At 39.4% G+C, this 23,988-nt stretch overlaps 1 protein-coding gene across 3 annotated transcripts in view; it reads right to left on the bottom strand.

Annotated features, from left to right (window-relative positions):
* LOC124606646 (fidgetin-like protein 1) overlaps window positions 1–23,988 on the bottom strand; it is a 196,238-nt gene that overhangs the window by 132,710 nt on the left and 39,540 nt on the right. For all 3 annotated transcript variants that reach the window (XM_047138645.1, XM_047138644.1, XM_047138646.1), the window contains exon 5: window positions 3,095–3,378. In XM_047138645.1, the coding sequence (XP_046994601.1) occupies window positions 3,095–3,378 (284 nt within the window). The remainder of the gene's footprint in view (window positions 1–3,094; window positions 3,379–23,988) is intronic.

Here is a 23,988-nt window from a genome sequence, read left to right as displayed (position 1 = left end):
AAAGCTACAGAACTATCCTGCCATGCTTGCAAATCAAAAGGGTCAAATGAAATACATGGAGAGTCAGAAAGCTCTACCTAATGTAATTTGCACAATAAAACAGTATTCTTCTCAATGCAATTACTTTTGTACACTGGTAAATGCTGCCTATTTACAGATGGTTATATGTGACTTCTGCTTCTATGTTCTGCAAACCGCCATTAAGTGTACGGCATTCCATTCACATACATAGTACTGAAAGAATGATTGTTTGAATGCCTTTTTGCATGATATGCAAATAGCTACAGTATATTCCTAGATTCTAAGGCTGATACTGGATTCCAAAAATTTTGTAAGTAGATTTTTGCAGGGTGATTGGTGTATCTTCAAGATTTGCCATTTCAGGTTTATCAGCATCTCCTGACACTCACCACAAGGTCAAACAAATCTGCGACCACAGGTGCCACCATTCTTTGTACACATTCAAATATCCCTTGTTGAACCTATCTGGGTTCCTTGTTAGACCAATTTGGGTCCCATAAACATTGTGTAAGCAGTCTCCTCTGTAGTCTGACTGCATTTTCCCCATATAGTACCAATGAATTGAAGGCTATCACCTTCTTTACTTACATTGAGCCTATATCATCAGGCCATTTCATATCCCTATAAATTATTGCAACCAGGTATTTGTATGCATAGATCAGTTCCAACTGTGACTCACTGTAATTGTAGGTAACTGACAATTGTCAGTCACTGAAACACTTGGAAATTTTATCACGCTCTGACTAATAACTTAGAAGTAAAGGACACACACACAAAACCTACACTCCTACATTGTGCCGGCTGCAGGTGTGCAGGAGGGGGGGAGGGACGGGTGGCAGCTGCACAGTCTAGGCATGTGGCACACTGGCACCAGAGCTGACGAGATGCAGTGCACACTGAAGATGACATGCAGGCACGGATTTGGAGTGGGTGAGAGAACAGAGTAAGGGGAAACTGTTGGGTAGAAGGTGTGGGTGTAATGGGTTAACAGAAATTGAGACCAGGAGGATTACGGCAGCAAAGGATGTGCTTCAACTGTAACTCCCTTCTACGTGGTTCAGAAAAACTGGAGCTGGGAGGTAGGATCTAGATGGCACAGAATGTGAAGCAGCCATTGAAGTCAAGTGTATTGTGCTCAGCCTGTTGTGTCACTTGCTCTTAACTTTGTTCTTGGCCAGAGTTTGGCAGTGGCCATTCATTCTGGTGGACAGCTGGCGGGTCATCACACTCACATAAAATGCTGTGCAGTGACTGTGGCAGAGCTTGTATATGACTTGGCTGCTTACACAAATGGCGCTGCCTATGATGGGAAAGCTTGTTTATCAGTAGTGTTATTAAGTTATGTTTCTCAGCCAAGTTATACCATTGACAAAACGAACTTCACTGATTCAGAATTTCTGCACGATTGGGAAAATCTTTTCCGATCTGCTCACAGGAGGGAAACAGTAATTGATGAACACAGGGCTTCATTTCTCTACAGTGCTAATGAGAAACCTCAAATAATAATGAAACAACAGAAATGCATTTTCAAGTTTCAGCCGACTAAGCAGACAGACAAAATTTGTTTTCAGTGATTTCCACACAACACATGTGATACTCACGTACAACTAAGAATGCTGTAGAAACAGAAATGACAGGCCAATAATGCAATACTAACTGTTTGCACATCATCTTCAGCTGGGGGAGACAACAGTAACCCTAATTATGTACTTTGTACTGACATTACGCTGTGTTGCCCTGTTCTAGTAGGGAAGCTCAATTAGCCTTGTGTGGAGGCACACACGAACAGCAATTAACTAAAACCTGTCCTGCTGGAAACATCAGTGAAAACAACAGCATTGGTGACGACAGAGAGAGAGGCTACATGCAAGCCTTACATAGCACTCACTAATGTGTCTGGAAGAATAGACACAACTATAGAACATAAAATGGTAAGAAGCCAGGTACTGATGAACTCAATGTAGAGATGATAAAAGCTAAGAAATATATTCAAAGCACTCTTCAGAGAATAACAATGGAGATTCAGGAAGAACAGAAGCACTACAAATCTTTCTTTTTGTTGCAAGTATTTTAATGGAGTAGTACTGGAAACTGGGAAGGAATGTCGCCACAGTATTTCTAGATACAGAAAATGCATGTCACTGTCCCAAGACAGGAGATTAGGAAATGCCCAGGAGATAGAAACATATCAAGCTTTCTTATTAAAAACCTGAAAATGTGCAAGGAAAGTTACAGCTGTGTTTAAATAGAAGTCAGAAGATCCTAGTGCTTTGAAATACACAAAGGAGTGCAACAAGGCAGCGTCTTATCGTAACTAATATTTATCTTGGTTTGTTGGAATAAACAGTTCAGAAAGTTCAAACTTAAAATAAGCAGCACAAATGAAAGTCACTGAGGAAGAAACTATTTCAAATGCTTGGAATATACCATACCCCAGCAAGATAAGAAATACCCAACAGACGTAAAAGACATCATAGCTATACAGCCAAACGAGAAACCGAATACAAGAGAGCAAAATGCTCAAAAAATATAAACTAACCATGTCACACACTCACTTTGTACCAATTCTGATCTATGGACTGGAAATAGATACTCTCCTAGATAAGAACAACAGAAAACTTTATAAGCTAAAGAAATGTAATTCATGAAAATTATATATCAGAAAACTAAGAATAACAATGAGAAAAACAAAATGAACAGAAGTTATGCTGGCACCAAACTGCCCATTATTGTTGGCATATGAAAGTGCAGCCTGCAGTGGTATGGTCACTTGATGAGAATGGAGAAATGTAAAAAAATGCAAGAAGATACTTTGATGTGAGATACTGGGGAAACAACCAACAGGAAGGTCACAGAAACATTTGTTAGAGACAGTGAAATCATATTCAATGACGATAAGGTGAAAGCAGGACATTTTACAGCTATTCATTCACTTGTCAAAATAAACCTAAAAGTCCAAATGTATTCATTACAACCAGTTTGTAGAATAAATTTGGCACCACACACACACACACACACACACACACACACACACACACACACACACACACACACACACACGTCATTTTCTTACCAGTTCTTCTCTAGCAGTATGAAAAGCTGTGTTTTGATGTTGGTTCCCTTCATCAAAATTACTGTAACCTTTCTTCTCTTGCCTGAAGATATTTGATTGATTAGTAGATGATGTGGATGAAGGAAGTGTATCCCTCTGATGCACTGATGGACCCCAAACCACATCTTTCTGCGGATTAAATTTTGGTACTGCTGCTGACATTCTGCTCTGCATAGTTTTTTTGACATCAACAGTGTCTGGGAAACCTACACCTGGCAGATTTTGCCTGCCTGGCATCCACACACCTGAGGAAAAAAAAAAAAGTGGCAACTCTTAAATTGAACCTATTATTATTAACTGTTTATAGGGTCTCATCACAGTTTAAATTGTAATCCTTGATGATTATGTATGTTTATACTAGTATCAGCACAAAAGCAATTTCCACAAATCTGGTTGACACAAAGAATTCAATAAAGTTTCAAAAATTATAAAATTAAATGCGTGCTTGACTTATGTAGCAGTTACCATCATGCCCACTTCGATTCTCCAGAAAACACGCCCACCTCAGACTGGGTTTGAAACACCACAGCATGCATGCAGAGTGGTGTTTTCAGATGCATCCCTTTCCAACATGATTTACAGTTTGATCGCGTACATGTTAGACGCTACTGTGGTGACTACAATCTGCAAGCCAACATTGTTGAGTGTCATGGCGAACACCAAATGTGATCTCTGATTATGCCACTGGGTACAAAATTTGAACATTAGCCACTACTTTAGAAACATTTCAGAGTCTGAAGTACTACCACTCTTCGGTACTCAAATATAGTATTTCAGTCAACTCCCAGCAAGCAATATGTGAATCACAGCATACGCAGACAATGGGATGATTTGGGAAGCCAAAGATCAGAAATTGGAGGAACAACTATATACCTGGCAGAGGGTTCTGAAGGTCCAATACAAACTTAATTACTTATGTAGATTGATCATCTATAGCTTTTGATGAGCGAGATTGCGAATATCAAAATACAAGGCATAAATGGTTTTTGACTGCAGTGACTTAGAAGCTCAACTTTTTAATATTGCCAAGGGACTGTAGACCTTAGTATTTCAACTCAATACCTCTACCCCTTTCTGAGGGGAGGGGAGGGGAGGGGGGGGGGGGGGGGGGAACGGTTCTTAAGAGACGGGCAACAAAGTGATCCTTTAAGGTTCTATTTTTACCAACTGATGTACTAGAACCCTAAAAAATGAAGGATGTAAGCTGCTATGGAAAAAATTATTACAGTATAAGCTTTCAAATATCTAGATAGTAAGCTAACCCAGAAATGAAACACTGAAGATGAAATTTTGGAGATGACAGGAAATTGCTCAAAATTTTATTATTGTTTAGTGGATATAATTAGGAAACTGAAAATACCTGTTAAAACATAGATCATCACGTACAAGTCATATTTTCTACCAATTTTGACCTACAGATCAGAATGTTGGACTTTGACAAAGAAAGATCTGAGCAGAATACAAATGACAAAGATGGGTTTTCTATGAGGGATCATGTGTAAGACGAGAAGATCCAGGATAAGGAATAAAACAATACGAAACACGCTTCATATCAGTCCCATAAAAGAAACTATGGAGAGAAACTGGATGAAATGGTTTGGCCACACTAAAAGAAAGGGATAAAAAAGACTTCCAAGAAGAGCTTTGGAATGGACAGAGTCTGAGAGAAGACCAATCACAAGACCATGAACAAGATGGAGAGACCGGGTGAAGGATGATGTGAACCGAAGAGGCCTACAATGAGAGGAAATTGTGAATGATAGACAGTGGGAGAACGAGAAGACTGGAAGAGGCTCTGTGAATGACCCACATAAGCAGAAATGTTTCAGGAAGAATAATTCTCTACTGTATTTGGTGAGGAATGTGCAAGCCTCATCTCTGATTACATATCACAACATTAAGAGACACTTGTGCAGTATTTGATGGCTTCATATCATACTGAATTTTCATGCCACAGATCACGTATAGTTTCTCTGTTGTAATCACTCGTGTGTTGTCTTGTACTTAATCTGTGGAAGTCATATGTATCCTGCTTGGTGTTCCAGTTTTAATTTGTTAATGTCCATATGGTAGTTAAAACAGCTAATGATGTTTGACTAGCTGAATATCAAAGACAGAGACATGTTTCCCTCGTCAAGGTAGAGAAAGTTGTCAATATTTTCCCTTACTCTTTTCATTGATGAAATCCATTCCTTCCAACAAATATCCAAACATACAAGCTTTTAGCAACTGAACGTTTGTGTGAATTCCAAAAATGGACTCCTATCAATGCATTTAACTTCAGACTGTGGCATCTATTGGACAAGCCAATAACAGCAAAAATCAGAATCACATAATCCAGAAAACAATAGGGCTGCAGCTATTATTTACTAGTGCACAGGACATAAATCTGTTAACTAATTTTGCACTTTTTGAGACTTTTTTTAATAAATTTTAAGAAGTGCTACATAACAAAGAAGAAAATCACTACAGCAACTGAAGGAAACCCTAGAAGAGACAAGGCCAATTAGAAAAATGGAAGAGAGCCTTTCTTCCTATTATTTATACAACAAACCAACAGTGTGTTTCCACATATAATATGACAATCAAAAGAACTTCATCATCTCAAAGGCACAGAATTCGATTGTCTACTATTCAAGGAAGTTTTACTGCAGCAATTTTTTCATTAGTTGAAGAGTTATCAACAGCTTTTATGAAACCCTACAATTGTTCCACAGTAATGCTGCTCTGAAGAGCAAGCTAGAAAACTGTTGAATGAAGCTGCTTTCTCGAAAACTGCTAATTTTTTAGAATACAAGTCAGTAATTTTTACTGCTATTGGCTGTGATGGATTAAAAAAAAAAAAGTCAATTTTTTTAAACAATGTGCTGCATGTTCCTGGCAATTTGTGTACTTTAGAGTGTACCTTACATTGAAATAATCATCTTGGTAATAGGTCAGTGATACCTACTATCCGTACCTCTGAAAGGGACCTTAGCAAAAAAGACAGCATCATACAGAAAGACTACCACAAAACATTTCAGAGAGCAAAAATACAGAAATGCACATTTAAGAAGAGGTTTCAAAACTGTTCAAATGGCTCTGAGCACTATGGGACTTAACAGCTGAGGTCATCAGTCCCCTAGAACTTAGAACTACTTAAATCTAACTAACCTAAGGACATCACACACATCCATGCCCGAGACAAGATTTGAACCTGCGACCGTAGCGGTCACGTAGTTCCAGACTGAAGCGCCTATAACTGCACGGCCACTCCGGCCGGCAAGACGTTTCCTTGACCTCCCACTACTGTCAATCACTCCCAGGCCACCACACACACAAAGTTGTTACCAGAAATGACCCACAGTGACATCATCAGAACTGAGCCCACAGTGATATGTGCCAACAGCAGCCCAAACGCTGCTTCCAGCTCACAAGTGGACAGCACCTACTCACCATCAATTTTGTCCATATTTATTTACAGACTTGGTCAGAAATGAAAGTATCAGCAGTGGGAGCTCGAGATAGCCAAGTACTTAGAAAAAATAACTTTTGGTGCAGGTCGGGTGAGGCATGAGCCACTTACATTAGCGTAGTTTCCAGGCAGCAGTTGGTGCAGCAGAAAAATAACAGAATGGGAATCTGGTTGCCATGGGGTTGAGAATGTACACATTAACTTTTTTCCTTTTCAATTTTTATGTTACATTGTAAATAAAACTGAAATAACATTCAGTACAATGTTTTTTCAGAAAGCAAAGTGTCACCATCTTTATTTTGTCAGAGTGATTTCCATGCATCATAAGCTTTCTGGAACTCCTCAGTTAGGATGCTCTTCAGGAAAGCCATCGAAGTAGCTTGCACAGTGTACAGCGACTCAAGATACTTTCCTATGAGGTCCCTTTTCTGCTGAGGGGGGGAAAAATCTGCTGGGACCAGGATGGGGCTGCACAGTGGCAGGGCACTGTTTTTACACCAATCTGGGTCAGTTACGCCATGACAAGAAAGGCAGTGTGAGCCGGCGTGTTGCTGTGGTGCAGTTTCCACTACGCACAGAACTCCTTTCAGATACGGGCAACCCTGTGATTCAGTCTCTGGAGCACTTCCTCATAAAACTGAGCACTGACAGCCTGGCCAGTGGGTATAAACTCGTAGCGCACTCTCCCTTGAGTATAAAAGAATATGAACCTGGACTTCGCATGGGACTTGCTTATGCGAGCACACTTCTGGCAAAGGTGATGAAATCGTGCACCATTCCGCACTCAGTCCCTTTGAGTCTAGATAGTACCATGAACAACTGTTTTTTTTTGGCAAGTTCAATAATTTTGACATCAAGAGAACAATCATATGATGGTCTGAATTCAATAACTGGCAATAAAAATCTATGGTCATCCGTTTGCATTATTGACACGTGTTTGTAGCATTTCCACGTGCTTTATTTATTTCGTTTGTTGTCCTCGGTGTTGATGTACCGTGCTGCTACACTGGCTGAAAAAGGGGTTGTGGATTCCGACACTGACTACTGTAAATAATGTAGCCAACAGGCGAACAGTTGCATTTCAAAGTGCTTTCATTTCACTTTTCACAACCCCCCAATAATACACATTTATATGTGGCCAGTGCCCTATTGTTCTAACTTCCTATAAGCCTCATTAATAGTTAGCAGGCAAACCATCCACATACTGCTACCATAGTTTACTGTTGAACATCTACGAGCAGTAAAACCATAACCACATAATTCATAGTTCTTGAAGAATACGTATGGAGCAGACACTATCATTGTTTTAACACACGGCCTATTGGTGTAACACTTATTTGACAGTTTAGTTGAAGCATTGTTGTTGTTCTAACCAACATGGGTTCCCCATCTGAAACTCGGCTGTGGATTGACTGTCTCTTGACCAAAAATCGGGCTTTTATGTATCATCACAATAATAGGTACTGAAACTACATATTGTTCAAAATTAAATTTACAGAAATTACAATTAAAACTTAACACATAACATTAACTGAATACATTAAAAAAAATCCGCCTTTTTAACAGTTTCTTCTACTGCAAGGGTTAAGCCGAATTATTTGTTTAAATCATGAAATTAACAAATCTAAGTATGCAAACAATACTTTTGACAAAACTGTTAATTACTTTGGAATTAATTAAGGGCTGGCTCTGCTAAATGTTTTCGAACAGAGCCAAATAAATACTTGAAGATTACTAGGATTTTGTCTTCCAAATGTTTACAATTACTATGTCAATCTTCTTCTTATATGAAAATGTAGATTATACTAATGTATGTTAATGGTAATTAGCTCAAAGTGAAAAAGCGAATTTAAGGAGGCAGATGGCAAAACAAGAGGGGAATTAAAATTATCCCAGCTTGCTTCATCATATGTTCTGCGCGGGTCTCGTCCGTAACCTTCTCCTGACCATATATAAGTATCTTGCACCATCTGTTCGACTGTGGCCTGGACAGGAAATCAGCCATGAAGGCTTTCTTTAAGCATTTCAAAAGCTTCCAGCAGTGTTTTGTTGAGTTTCACACAAAACTTTATGAAACAGTGTTGGTCTAAAGTTTTCTCCATCATAAGTTCAATGCTTGGAACAGCAGTTGAACGGAATGGACAGGGTCTTGAAAGGAGGCTGTAAGATGAACATCAACAAGAGTAAAATGAGAATAATGAAATGTAGTTGAATTAAATCAGGTGATGCTGATGAAATTAGATCAGTAAATCTTAAACTTAAAGTAGTAGATGAGTTTTGCTATTTGGGGAGCAAAATAACTGATGATGGTCAAAGTAGAGAGGATATAAAACGTAGACTGGCTGTGGCAAGGAAAGCTTTTCTGAAGAAGAGAAATTTGTTAACATTGAGTATAGATTTAAGTGTCAGGAAGTCTTTTCTGAAAGTATTTGTATGGAGTGTAGGCATGTATGGAAGTGAAACATGGACAATAAATAGTTAAGAGAAGAAGAGAATAGAAGCTTTCGAAATGTGGTGCTACAGAAGAATGCTGAAGATTAGATGGGTAGATCACATAACTAATGAGGAGGTACTGAGTAGAATTGGGGAGAAAAGGAATTTGTGAGACAACTTGACTAGAAGAAGGGATCAGCTGATAGGACACATTCTGAGGCATCAAGGGATCACCAATTTAGTATTGGAGGGAAGCATGGGGGGTAAAAATCATGGAGGGAGACCAAGAGATGAATATACTAAGCAGATTCAAAAGGATGTAGGTTGCAGCAGTTACTCGGAGATGAAGAAGCTTGCACAGGATAGAGTAGCATGGAGAGCTGCATCAAACCAGTCTCTGTACTGAACACAACAACAACTACAACAACAACCACAACAAGTTCAATGCGACCACTACATAGAGGTTAATGAAAGAAGCAGTCCTAACTCTCCAAGAGTGCAGAAACAATTGAGCAACCTACCACTGAAAAGCAAGGTCCCCCCCCACCCCCCACTACTCTCCCCAGCCCGAATGCACTGTGACATACAGTCCATCACAAAAAAATGAGATGCATTACTTTCTGGATTCAAACTGTGGATTTGGGATTTATTAACATTTTCATACAGGCATGAACAGGAAGGGCAAAGGAAAATGTGGGATTGCCAATAAATTTCAATGAAGGGATTGTAACGTGTACACAAGAACTTTGTATGTAAAATTAGATACTTTTAATTAGTTCACATTTGATGATATCCAAATGCTGCAATGATATTCCTCACAAAAATAGAGACAGTAGTAATTTTCTTGGCACCTTGCACACATTATAGACATGATACTTTTACAATTAAATGGTTGTTTTAAAGCTTCTATAGAAAAAGAAACCTGGCTTACATTCATAAAAAGTTCTCTCTTATTGTGCATTTGGTCAGCAAGCCACAACATGAGAGAGTTGTAGGAGTCACTCTTGGATGTAAAGTATGTGCCTAACCCTGGGGGAAGGGATTTAGTGTCTGCTAGTGCTGTTGGTATGAAACATCCAGAGTACAACTGGTGGTGTTACCCATCAGGCAGCAGCATTTCACACTGTATGGCTCAAGTCCACATCTGTATACAACACATTCAGTAAAATAGGCATGACTAATAGCAGTCCACTGCAAAAATACGTGATTGAAGTGGAGCACATGGTTACTTCTAGTTGTCACATAACTAACTGTTCACCTCCACTAATCAAAAGATGGATTCATCTATGATACAATTTTGGCTACATGGACATCCCCAGAATTCTTAATGCTCATGTTAACGACAGACTGGCTATATACTGATTTCTGAGTGGTAAGAGGATGGTTCCAACTACTGTTAGGCTAATTATCTCTAGACTGTGCCTTGTGACAGGACTGTTTTTCGATTGTGACTTCAACAAAGAGCAGGCCAGTGCCATCATAAAATATTTAATATCCACACCTTTCTGTTGTTTATCTCATCATTTACCATTTTAAGTAAAATGATGCTTGTCATGAATAACTAGAAGACATCTGTCTGAGAAGTTCACTGACCACATTAGTACTCAACTCTTTAATGACAGACTTGAAATGACAAAACAACAGCCCTTTCAGTTTGCAAACCTACTATGTGATACATATGCAAGGAAATCCTCTATTATATGGAATCATAATTATAGATGGACAAATAAAATAAATAGCAACAGCTCAAAATCTTAAAAAGGCAAAAACCACAGCCTATGTTCCATTACTAATCATGTAGGAAAGAATAAGATTGCTACTCACCATAAAGAAGACACATTAAGCTGCAGACAGGCACAATTAAAAGACATTACACAACCTTTCGGCTACAGGCGCCATCAGCAAAAGAGAAACACAAATCATTCACTCACACAAGCAAGCACACCTCACGCACACATGACTACCAACTCCGGCAGCTCCGGCCAGAACGCAGCAATCACATGGGATGGAAGCAGCAATCTGGAAATGGAGTGGAAGGGGTAATGTCCGAATGGGGGAGAGAAGAACGCTGTCTGGCGGAGTGTGCTAGGACTAGTTTCTACATTTCATTATTTATTCATAACCGAGGAAAATGACCAATGTCGGTCATATTTGCTGGGGTAGTGTGATGAATGCTTACAACCTTTTTTTTCTTTTTTTTTTTTCAGAAATAATCCATATCATCATTTACTGACACCAGCTCTCTTATTCCTATCCTTTTAAAAGAAAAAGTCCCTTAATTGATAGCTGTTCAGTAACAAAGATGTGCTTCATGAAGGCATCATTTAATGACAAATATTAGCCTCTCCAAAGTCAGTTTTCAAAATGAAGACCTAGAAAAAAGTTGGATAGCAGAAAGTTTTAAAGATAGAAGGAGACAAGGTAGTTCATACAGTTTGGCTATTGTGAACATCTATATGTGAACCAACTGTTCTGTTGTTGAAAAATCATCTTTTACTTTACAAACTTTTCACCCACAGGCCTTTGAGGAGATCATTGTTGTGGTGTCACTGCCAGACACCACGCTTGCTAGGTGGTAGTCTTTAAATCGGCCGCGGTCCGTTAGTATACATCGAACTCGTGTGTCGCCACTGTCAGTGATTGCAGACCGAGCGCCGCCACACGGCAGGTCTAGAGAGACTTCCTAGCACTCGCCCCAGTTGTACAGCCGACTTTGCTAGTGATGGGTCACTGACAATTACGGTCTCATTAGCCGAGACGATAGTTAGCATAGCCTTCAGCTACGTCATTTGCTACGACCTAGCAAGGCGCCATTGTCAATTCCTATTTATCTTGTGATGCATGTACAGTCAGACCGATGTTCACCAATTATGGATTAAAGTTAAGTATTCCTGAAGCTACGTACTTTTCTTGATAGTATAATTACTTTACCTGTTCCAGACCTCACGCCAGCCTGCGTGAGCTTAAACGCGTGCCTTTCAGCTTCCTCCAAACCCCGTGAATTGGCTCCTGCCAATTCACAACAGTTGTGAAGAGATGCATAATAAGCATGTGTTACCATGTTATACCTTCTTTCAGAAAACTGACAAAAAATCTTGTGTGTCACGAGAACTGTAGCTCCCAAGACCACCAATCTGAACTAAAGAGGAACTTTGTGAGAGTGATTTTGATTCACAAAAAAAATTAGAGGCGTTACAGAACCAAATTGTTCCACCCAACATCTCTTCTAAAACAACAATAAAGACTGCACCGAATGAACTTCATTCCCTTGACACATAAGGAAGACCACAAGCAGGATCCATACTGGATATGGAAGAGATACAAATATGCTCCATAAATGTGAATAAGTTGTTTTTAGCAGAATTTGAGCATTGATATGTTAAGCAGAATATAAATCAAATAGTACATCATTGAAAAATTAGGTCAGATCCAGGAGCTGAGTTGTCTATTTCACTTTGCCACTTACCATTGTCAAGTGAATCAAGAAGCTGGATTCAGTATATAATGCTTTCTAATTACTGCATACAGTTTTTTACTGGCTTTTAGAGTAGTGTGATATTCAGTTTAATGACATGTGTCAATATTGACAGTAGAATATGAAGAATAAACACAGCAATTGACAAGGGGAAACCACCCTCAATAGGTCACACACTGACACAGCCAAAGCTTTTCAAGTTGAAGGAAGGGTGAACATAAAATTACACCTATTTTGGCACTGGTGCCAACACTCAATAGTTTCTGAGAAAATGATTGCTGATGTTGACACCATTTCATCAGTGTGCTTGCACAACACAAAAACGGGTTAGTCAGTAGCGCATTGGGTATGAGCACTGTTTTGAATTTTTGAATCCTGCGTTCAAATCTAATTTCTGCTTTTCTTTTCCCTTTTTTGTCATGGAAGTATGTGACAGAACATATTTTGTGACAGAACAGAATCACTGACAAAAGAAATACGCATTTCAAATCTCATTTATCATGAATATTATCATTCCAAATCTTATATACGTAACAATAAATGAAAACAAAAAGCATACAAATTCTAGTCTTTTAGGTTTTTCTTTGATTTTTACTTTCACATTTCAGGAGAACCAGTGCATTCTCTGGCATGATATCTACCACAAAAACATTAAAAGCATAAAAATTCAGAGCACCTCAAGCAATGTGATAATTTTGTGGCAAACCACAAATCTCAAAGCATTTTCCAAAAGCTGGAGCCTGCAATTTGTTATAGATCAAGCCAAAGTAGGTTTCCCTTTATTTTACAACTTCTTTCAACTTGCAAAGTTTCAACTGTGTCAGAGTGACCTATGGACGGTTCCCCTTGTGAGCAGTGTCACTTTACAGCATTATCAGGCAGACAGTGTGCTGCAGGGAAGAGGAAAAGATGGGGGAAGAATATGTGAGAAACAAGATGTTTGTTGATATGATGTGTGCTAGAAGATACTGGATCTGGCTGACCCTCTCTCCCTTCCCCTTCCCACTTTCTCTGGACATTTGCAAGTACAGTTAATTATTGAGTAATTAAGCTCCAGAAAATTTATAGTATTTTAAAACTGACCACACTGATCTAAATACCCAAATCAAGATTCACAAACAACTAATTTAAAATAAACTAGGGACTTGAGACTTCGACACAAGGTAAATAATGTAAAAGCAAACACTTTGCTGAAGCTGTTATGCTTAAAAGCAATAATGCATATTCACTGTTTGTAGTTCCAACTGAACTTTATAGTAGCCATCCATGATTCTTGCCCTCCATGTTTCACAGTCAGAATCTAAGAACTAGCAAGTTCTAAGGTCTGAAGGGTGAAAATACATATTTGAATTCATGTATTAACAGTTTTTATGAAAATTCAAAGTGACAGTTACTTGGAAAATGAGAAAAGAAGCAATTTAACAATTCAGGAAACTTTACCACTGGAGATCTAAATGATAGAATGGAAATCAATTTTTATTCACCTTTAAGGTTTGTATTTCTTTTAGTGGTGACATCGAAGATCTAATAAGCAATAGTAGTGGGTCTTTTTATAACAATGAACCAAACATGATATGTCCATAATAAGAAAAAATACATAAAACATAGACTGTGTTTATGCAGAGAGAGGACAAGTTCTATTGAGTGGAAACAAAGTTTAATTCAGTCACTACCCGAGAATGAAAACCCAAATTCACTGAGCAACTATAGGCCGATTAGCGTATTGTCTTGTTGTATCCATAACATTGAAGTACATTGTTCATAGGCAGATGTCAGACTACATTCAGACTCACAAAATTCATTACATGCCTTGATCAGGTTTTTGTAAAATGGTACCAAAGGAACTGCATTAACAAAGTGACTGGTGACATCAAACATGCCGTGGACATTTGTGAAGTGATGATGCATGCAGCACTTTCAATATATATTACTTATGAAAGTAGAACAACTGAATTCTAAAATAATGCAATGCTGTGCTTTGACAGCTGCCTTAAAAACAGCCATCAAAGTGTTGCATGTGGGTCGAGGAAGTCATTATGGAAATATCCACTCTAAGGAGCCCCTAAGAGTTCAGTCATTGGTCTTTTGCTGATATATGATATGTCAATTATATTTCATCTTTGGTACAGGCTAACAACACTAGTTGTATTAACTGCCAGCCCTAAGAATATTACTGGTGTGAATGGCTTTATTCAGTGTCATGATGGTAACAAAACCTGAGTCACACTAAACCCTAAGAATGGATATCCTCATATCATAATTCAAGTTGATCATTGAACATTTTTGTGTAACAGTTCCTTCTATACTCCTTGATGGTACTCAACTACCTTGTCATAAAAAACACACTAACAGATCTCAGCATAATCTGGGATGAGCATCTAAACTAGAAAGAACACTATAACAGCATGCAGGAAATCTCTTTTTTGTCTACATGCAATTCACAAATTTAGAAAAATATCAGGGCAGTCAAATGAAAATAAGACATATAAAAATGTATGTAAACTTTTTATTATTTCAAAATAATCAGCATAACTTCATGTGCATTTATCCCACTGTGGCACAAGATGGTTGATGCTTTCATGGAAAAATGTTTGCAGTTGCCTACAAAGCCATGATTATTCCTAGGCATGCACTTCTTTATCCAAAGGAAATCACAGGCAACAAATCTATCTTATTCAGGTTTCAAAGAGTTGAAAAACATGCGGCGAGGGTTCAGGATTGTATGGAGGATACGTAAGGGCTTCCCAGCAAAACTTCTGTAGTGTAGTTGAAAAAACCTTGGAAATATGTGGGACCACCCACCAGTCCAAAATCTAGTTCTGGAGAATCTTTACTTATGTGAGGTAGTTCAAGATGGCACATACTGCAAAAACTCCAGATGATTCAAGCCAGCCATGAATGCTTCCTAAATATGTGCGTATAACTGTCAGTCGGTTGACCACAGTCCTTCCTGTGCTCAGGACGGAGGCAACTGGATAGGCAACATGACTTTCCCATGCTATCATTTCCTGACTGATTTCTTAGTTACTGGTTTCCTCAATATTTCTCCTTGCACATCAATCATGAGCCTTCTCCTCATAACTGCAACTAATGCACCTAGCATCTTGGCTGTACCTACATCTACATACATACTCTGCAATCCACCATATGGTGCGTGGCGGAGGGTACCTTGTACCACAACTAGCATCTTCTCTCCCTGTTCCACTCCCAAACAGAACGAGGGAAAAATGACTGCCTATGTGCCTCTGTACAAGCCCTAATCTCTCGTATCTTTGTGGTCTTTCCGTGAAATGTAAGTTGGCGGCAGTAACATTGTACTGCAGTCAGCCTCAAATGCTGGATCTCTAAATTTCCTCAGTAGCGATTCATGAAAAGAACACCTCCTTTCCTCTAGAGACTCCCACTCGAGTTCCTGAAGCATTTCCGTAACACTCGCGTGATGATTAAACCTACCAGTAACAAATCTAGCAGCCCGCCTCTGAATTGCTTCTATGTCCTCCCTCAATCCGACCTGATAGGGATCCCAAACGCTCAAGCGGTACTCAAGAATAGGTCGTATTAGTGTTTTATAAGCGGTCTCCTTTACAGATGAACCACATCTTCCCAAAATTCTACCAATGAACCGAAGAGCACTATCCGCCTTCCCCACAACTGCCATTACATACTTGTCCCACTACATATCGCTCTGCAATGTTGCGCCCAAATATTTAATCGACATGACTGTGTCAAGCGCTACACTACTAATGGAGTATTCAAACATTACAGGATTCTTTTTCCTATTCATCTGCATTAATTAACATTTATCTATATTTAGAGTTAGCTGCCATTCTTTACACAAATCACAAACCCCGTCCAAGTCATCTTGTATCCTCCTACAGTCACTCAACGACAACACCTTCCCATACACCACAGCATCATCAGCAAACACCCGCACATTGCTACCCACCCTATCCAAAAGATCATTTATGTAGATAGAAAACAACAGCGGACGTACCACACTTCCCTGGGGCACTCCATATGATACCCTCACCTCCGATGAACACTCGCCATCGAGGACAACGTACTGGCTTCTATTACTTAAGAAGTCTTCGAGCCACTCACATACTTGGGAACCAATCCCATATGCTCGTACCTTAGGAGTCTGCAGTGGGGCACCAAGTCAAATGCTTTCCGGAAGTCAAGGAATAAGGCATCCACCTGATACCCTTCATCCATGGTTCGCAAGATATCATGCGAAAAAAGGGCGAGTTGCGTTTCGCAGGAGCGATGCTTTCTAAAGCCGTGCTGATGCATGGACAGCAACTTCTCTGTCTCAAGGAAATTCATTATATTCTAACTGAGAATATGTTCGAGAATCCTGCAACAAACCGATGTTAAGGATATTGGTCTGTAATTTTGAGGATCCGTCCTTCTACCCTTCTTATATACAGGCATCACCTGCACTTTTTTCCAGTCGTTCGGGACTTTACGTCGGGCAAGAGATTCGCGATAAATGCAAGCTAAGTAAGGGGACAATGCAGTAGAGTACTCTCTGTAAAACCGAATTGGAATCCCATCAGGACCTGGCAATTTATTTATTTTCAACCCATTCAGCTGCTTCACAACCCCAGGGATGTCTATTACTATGTCCTCCATACGGGAATCTGTACAAGACTCAAATGGTGGTACGTTTGTACGATCCTCCTGCGTGAAAGATTTCTAAAATGCTAAATTTAAAATTTCAGCTTTGGTTTTACTGTCTTCCATTGCCAGGCCAGACTGATCAGTGAGTGACTGGATGGAAGCCTTCGACCCACTTACCGATTTTACGTAAGACCAGAATTTCCTTGGGTTTTCAGCAAGATCTTTTGCTATGGTATGATGGTGGTAGTGATTGAATGCTTCGCGCATCGCTCTTTTTACAGCAGCACGAATCTCTGCTAACTTTTGCCTGTCCTCATCCTCCCAATCTTTCTTGTACCACGAGTGCAACTGCCTTTGCTTCCTGAGCATTCTCCGAATTCCGCTGTTAAACCACGGTGGGTCTTTTCCATCTGTAACCCACTTTTTCAGCACATACTTGTCCAATGCATGATTTACAGTGTGTTTAAAATTTTCCCATAATTCTTCCACGTCCATCGTACCGGAAGTAACATTAAATCTTTTTCCATCCCCATCACAGCCTTACGACCCTACAACAAACTATCCAGAAGCCTGTCTCTTATCCTAAACCACTCTGCATTCAAGAGGGGTTTAAGGCTTCATCTGTTAACACTGGTGGTGGTGTGATCATACTGCCATTCTACCTTATGCAATACTAGCTGTTACCTGCGACTGCACTCGCATACCAGTACTTTTGTTACAATGAATGTTGGTGAGCAAGTTATTGTACATGTAAAAACATCAGCTGCCCTCATGTGTGTACCTATTTAGGTACACACAGCTTGTGAAATGCGTGACTGCACTGCCCCCCAACTTCCCACATGCCACAGTGGAGGGCACGACATGCTGCCGAGCAAGGAAGGAAGGAAGGAAGATTGGACTGAACATTTCATTGACTCAGAAGTCATTAGAGATGGAGCACAAGCTCATAGTTTGTCAAGGATTGGGAAGGAAATCAGCCGTGCCCTTTCAGAGAAACCATCCCAGCATCTGCCTGGAGTGATTTAGGGAAATCACGGAAAACCTAAATCTGGGTGGCTGGACACAGATATGAACAGTCATTGTCCTGAATCGAGTCCAGTCTTCTAACCACTGTGCCATCTTGCTCAGTACACTGTCGAGCAATGCGTGAGGAAGGGGGGCATGGGCACGAGTGTGCACCTATTCATCAGACTACTGTAGTAGCTGTACATTATGCAACAAATATAATAATTATTTAACTTGGTTTATGTTCACTGAAGTTAAAGTCCCTACTTCATACTCTTAGGGTCCTTTTTGTAATATCCACACCATATTTCATAAAAATTTATTTGGCAATTTAGTCATGAAAAGGTAACAGACAAAGTTACTCTCACATTTAAAAGCTTAGTATGGATTTGGACATTTTGGTAGTGTTGCAGTGCTTGTAATTTGAGGCACTACACTGGAGCCAGTCATAGTCACCAGCGTGGACATAAGGCAGTCAGCCTGTGTCAGGAATTGCGTGAGCAGCTAGACATGCCCTATCGTAACATAAATTGCATTACACAGAAACTGGTGATATTTAGACTTATGCTTCAATGCACTGTGGTTTGAATGTTATGAAGAACTGGATGAAAATATTTTTACAGGAGTGTACTGTAAAGGAAATGCAATACTAACTAGTGAGACTGAAGAATCAATGAAGGAGATGAAAAACAGAAAGGCAATGGGAATTGATGAGATTCCTGTGGAAATGTTAAAGTCGTTGGAGAAAGAAGGGAAAAGGGAGTCGAATGAATTGTGTAATCAAATTACATGACAGGAAAATGGCCAAAGGACTTCACAGAAAGTATCTTAATATCTATGAAAAAGAAAAGCAAAAAGTGTGAGGAACATAGAACAGTGAGCCTGATATCACATGCAGCCAATCTAGCTGAGGACGCTCAACAGAAGGCTATATGGAAAGCTGAATTGTGTAATAGGAGATGAACAATTTGGTTTCAGGCAAGAAGTGGGAACTAGAGACGACATTGGGCTACTGAGAGTGATAGAGGAGAGGTACATGGAGAAGAAAAGGAAGGTGTATGTTGTGTTCACTGATCTTGAGAAGGCTTTTGACTGTATCAGATGGGACAAACTGATGGAAATCCTAAGGAAACATGGAGTTCACTGGAGGGATGGACAGCTAATTGGAAATTTACAATTGAACCAGAGAGCAAGAGTAAGAATAGGAGGTGTGATGAGTGAAGAAATTGAACTGGGAAGAGGTGTAAGACAAGGTTATTGTTTATCACCAACACTGTTCAATATATATCTGGAGGAAATTATTAGTGAAAAATTTGATGGAAGGAGAGGAGTTTGTACAGGGGGTCAGAGAGTGGAGTGTGTAAGATTTGCAGGCGACATGGTTGTGATGGCACAGAGTGCAAGAGAGATGGAACAAATGTTAGACGATCTAAACACAAAATTAGAAGAATATGGAATGAAGGTTAACAAGAAGAAAACAAAAAAGCATGGTAATTGGAGGAAAGGGGAGAAAATGCTGTATGAAAATAGGGGGAGAGGAAATAGAGCAAGTGGATAACTTCAATTACTTGGGAAGTGTAATAATGGATGATACGTATTGCTCTACAGAAATTAGGAAAAGAATTGCAATGGCAAAAGAAGGATTCAAGAGGAAACAGAAATTACTTTGTGGACCACTAAATAAAGATCTGAGGAAAAGACTTGCCAAATGTTACATCTGGAGTGTTGCACTATCTGGTGCAGAGACCTGGACATTGAGGAAGGAAGATGAAAGAAGATTGGAGGCACTAGAGATGTGGATATGGAGAAGAATGGAAAAAGTGAAATGGGGAGACCGAGTAAGGAATGAATAAGTATTAAGAAGAGTTGGAGAAGAAAGAAACATGCTGAAAGTCATCAGAAAGAGAAAACGGAAATGGGTTGGATATTGTTTGAGGAGGGACTATTTATTGAAGGAAGGAAGGAATAGAAGGAATGATGGAGGGAAAAAGGGGAAGAGGAAAAAGAAGATATCAAATGCTGGACAATATCAAAGGAGGCAAATTTTCAGAAATGAAAAGACTGGCTATGGAGAGACAAAAGTGGAAGAGGCTACACCCATGACAAGACCTGCCGTAAGGCAGAATAGCTCACATACACTGTATCCATTAACAAATGGAAAATGCTGTTTGCTTATTGTGTTTATGTACATGTGAACATGAACTTCAATAACATAACTAAAATTATGTGGTGCTTTTAGTTAACAGATGCGCTTACCAACAATATGAAGCCAGTATTTATCAACTTTATTGCAGTACTAGGTCACAAAAATATTAGTTGCACAACAATTAATTAGTTCTGAACACAGATGTAGAATTAACAGTTATCAAATGCAAAGTGCAACAGGTAATTTTCATGTGAGGATTTCCACAGTATATGTAAGTATATTTTCAAGTTTGAAGTATGTTATTCAAAACTTGCCTCACTGCTTAACATAGTTGATGCCTTCAGGTACGATCTGTGGATAGTGAACAGTTGCAGCCTATGTACTGTTGAAAAGCGAGTGATTGATACAAACTGTGTAATAACATTAATAAATCTACAAATGCAATTTAAGTTTCATAACTTGCCATGTACGGGTAGAGGCACTGCAATCAAACAACATTATCAAAACAATACGCAGATAAAAATACCTTTCCAGGATAGTCCAAATGTCTTCATTCTGCCTAACAATGAACCAATTAATTTCTGTCACAGTGTAAATGCTACCAATGATTTCCTCACCCTCATTTGTCTCTGTTTATTTTCTTTCACTTATTTTTCACTCTTTCCTGGACTATCCAAGTTGTTCTCCAGGTTGCGTTCTGTACTGCCCCCAAATTTGACATTAATGTAATGAAGGAGTTATTTACCACACACACACACACACACACACACACACACACACACACACACACACACACCGAGAGAGAGAGAGAGAGAGAGAGAAATTAGTAGTACTGCAAAAATATTAGCTGAAAGCAGGTGTTATCTCAATGATATTCTTCTCATGCCTGCAGACGGATCATGGATCATGCAATCATCTGAATATAATATATACTTGGTCCAGCTGACTGCCATCTCCAGGCGAGAACACTGTACGTTAATCTCACCAGAACCGATTGATACTGTAGATGGTCCTTTTACACACCACGGAAGGTCAACAGCGCATACATCAGAAACCATTGCTGCTGCTCCCTAGAGCAAGTGAACATACAGCACCCTGATGACTAAAGCTGGCAAAAAACTGATGAATTGCTATTGAGTAGCACTGACATTATATTCTGCCGGCTGAGTCAATGACCATTATCTTTTTAATGTCAGGTTAAAAGGGGTTCCACATCTTGCTTAAAGGGTAACACTTACCTCTATTTATAATTTTGTCCGCCGGTCTAATTTTTATAGCTTCCTTTAACACACAGCCCCAATAGCGAGATGCATGGGCAACCATTTGCATCTTATCATAGAATATTTTCTGTCCCTTGGTAAGACAGTACTCTGCAATCCCAGATTTTTCACGCTGCATTAAATGTGTGGCAATGGTGCTCAGCACACAGACTGAATGGTGTGCATTGTCTGGCCAATATTGACTTCCCAAAATGGCAAGGGGTTTTATAAACACTGGGCTTCATAAGTCTGAGGTCATCTTTTGCCAAGCCAAGGAACACACTATTCTTGGCTGGCAGATGAAATACACTTCTGATATTACATATTTTTAAAACCCTTCCTATTTTTGAAGATACGCCCACAGTATACGGCAGAGAAGCCACCAATCTATGTGCATCTTCTTGTGGTTCAGGCACAGATCCAAACTCGAAGGCACGATAGATCTGTTGGTCTGTGTAGCCAATCTGCTCTTGAACACAAGCTTCAGGTGATCCAGCTCTTGGGTCGAGCTCTCTGCATTTGAGATGGCACAAGTGCTCTTTGACAACATCCACATAACCCCCATGGGGATTGGTACAATGGATGGCAACTTCTTGTGTGCAGATACTGGTCTGTGTGTGCCCATTGTTGGTAAACACTATGTCTCGCAGTCATGTCATCCTTCCTATAGACCCTTCAATTAAAATGATCCAGGAAATGCCTCAGACCCTTTTCCATGAACATATCATCAACATACCTCAAAAAATGGGCAAGTTTTAAAAACACTGTCCACAGTAGCCTTTCTTCTAAATCTGTCATAAATAAATTGGTGATTCTGGGGGATAATGGACTCCCCATAGCCACTCCAATCAGTTTGTTCAAAATAATTGCCACTGAATAATAAAAATGTCAACGTCAGCACATGATGGTAAAGACTCATCATTTCCATATCCATTTTTTCACTAATTACCATCGAGGATTCTTCAAGAGGAACCAGGTAAAAAGAGAACCTACATTAAAGCTCACAAGTAAGTCTGGGGGGACCAAGACACAAAGACTTCACTCGCTGGATAAAGATCATAGAACTGGAAATATGATGTTCACATTTTCCGAAGTCAGGGATAAGAACAGACATTTAATAATTACCAAATTCATATGCAGATACACCTAAGTTAGGCACAATATGATGTAGTGGAATCCCTTGTTTGTGAACTTCTGGCAAACTGTATAATCTTGGCAGAACGACAGCACCAGGACAATGCTTTTTAACACTTCTTCAGAACTGACAGACTCTTCTGTTTTATTTATTCAAAGGTTATTCTGCAATCTTCGGCATGGTGAATCCTTAAGTAAAAGATCCATTTTGCCCACATAATCATCCTGTGAAAGAAGAACCATGGCATTACCTCTGTCCGCTGGTGGGATTAATAAATCTGGATCTTCTCTAATGGATGAGATTGCTGGCCACCTGCCATCTGTTGGGACAGAGCCCAGCGCAACATTTGTGAAAACTCTTGTCTGATTTTTTCTGCTCAGTTCTCAGGAAAGCTGGATATCGCTTGCTGCACTGAGCAAATACATTGTGGGAAATTTTATACAGACAGGTAATTCACACCATTTGACAAAGATGAACTCTGTGCCACTCCTCTACATGTTTGATGCAGCCTGAGAAATCTGTGGTGGTGGAATACTGTATTACCGAAGGACACAGAACATTATATGATAACACACAAACGGTTGCCCCTGCATCTCTTTATTGGGTCTGTGTATTAAAGGTAGAAATCGAAATTACACTGGAAGGTAACATTATAAATCAAGACAAGGGTTACCCTATAAGCAAGATTTGGAATTCTGTTTCTTCTGGCAAAAAAAAAAAAAAAAAAAAAAAAAAGCAGCCAGTGGTAATTAACTCAGCCAGAAGAATGTATTGACAGTGGTACTTGATAACAACTCATCCTTTATTACCTGCTTTCACCGCTGGGGCACTTAAGTTCACATGCGCTATGGGACAGCAACTAAGATTTGTAGCGCACGTGATGTTGGCCTTCTGTGGCATATAAAAGGGCTGTCATTCACGCAACCAATAAGTTCCGGCAAGATTAGCATACAGTGTTCTCAACTGAAGATGGCAGCCAGGTGGACCACAGAAATATTTTCATATGACTGTATGACTCAACTGCAGATCTGAAACAAACATCGTTAGTTGATGTCCTGGGAAAGTTTACTTAGCCACAGGTATTACCTCAGTTACCACTTTTATGTCAGCAGGGCTGACTCCATACTACACTGATCCGATACAGTTACCAACAAGTATAATAATTAATCATATTACCAACAGAAAACCTCCAATCATTAATGTCTGCTGTAAACAGTGATGAACTGAATTCTATATTTACTTCAATTATTGTTAATTAGTTGCTTTTTATCACCTTCCATATCAAAAATATTTCAGTGATTCAAAGAAAACAACAAATTTAGACA

The sequence above is a fragment of the Schistocerca americana genome, chromosome 3 (assembly GCF_021461395.2).
Source record: "Schistocerca americana isolate TAMUIC-IGC-003095 chromosome 3, iqSchAmer2.1, whole genome shotgun sequence".
In the NCBI taxonomy this organism is placed as follows: domain Eukaryota; kingdom Metazoa; phylum Arthropoda; class Insecta; order Orthoptera; family Acrididae; genus Schistocerca; species Schistocerca americana.
The sequence above is the reverse complement of the archived record's forward strand: the minus strand, read 5'-3'. Positions and strand labels throughout refer to the sequence as shown.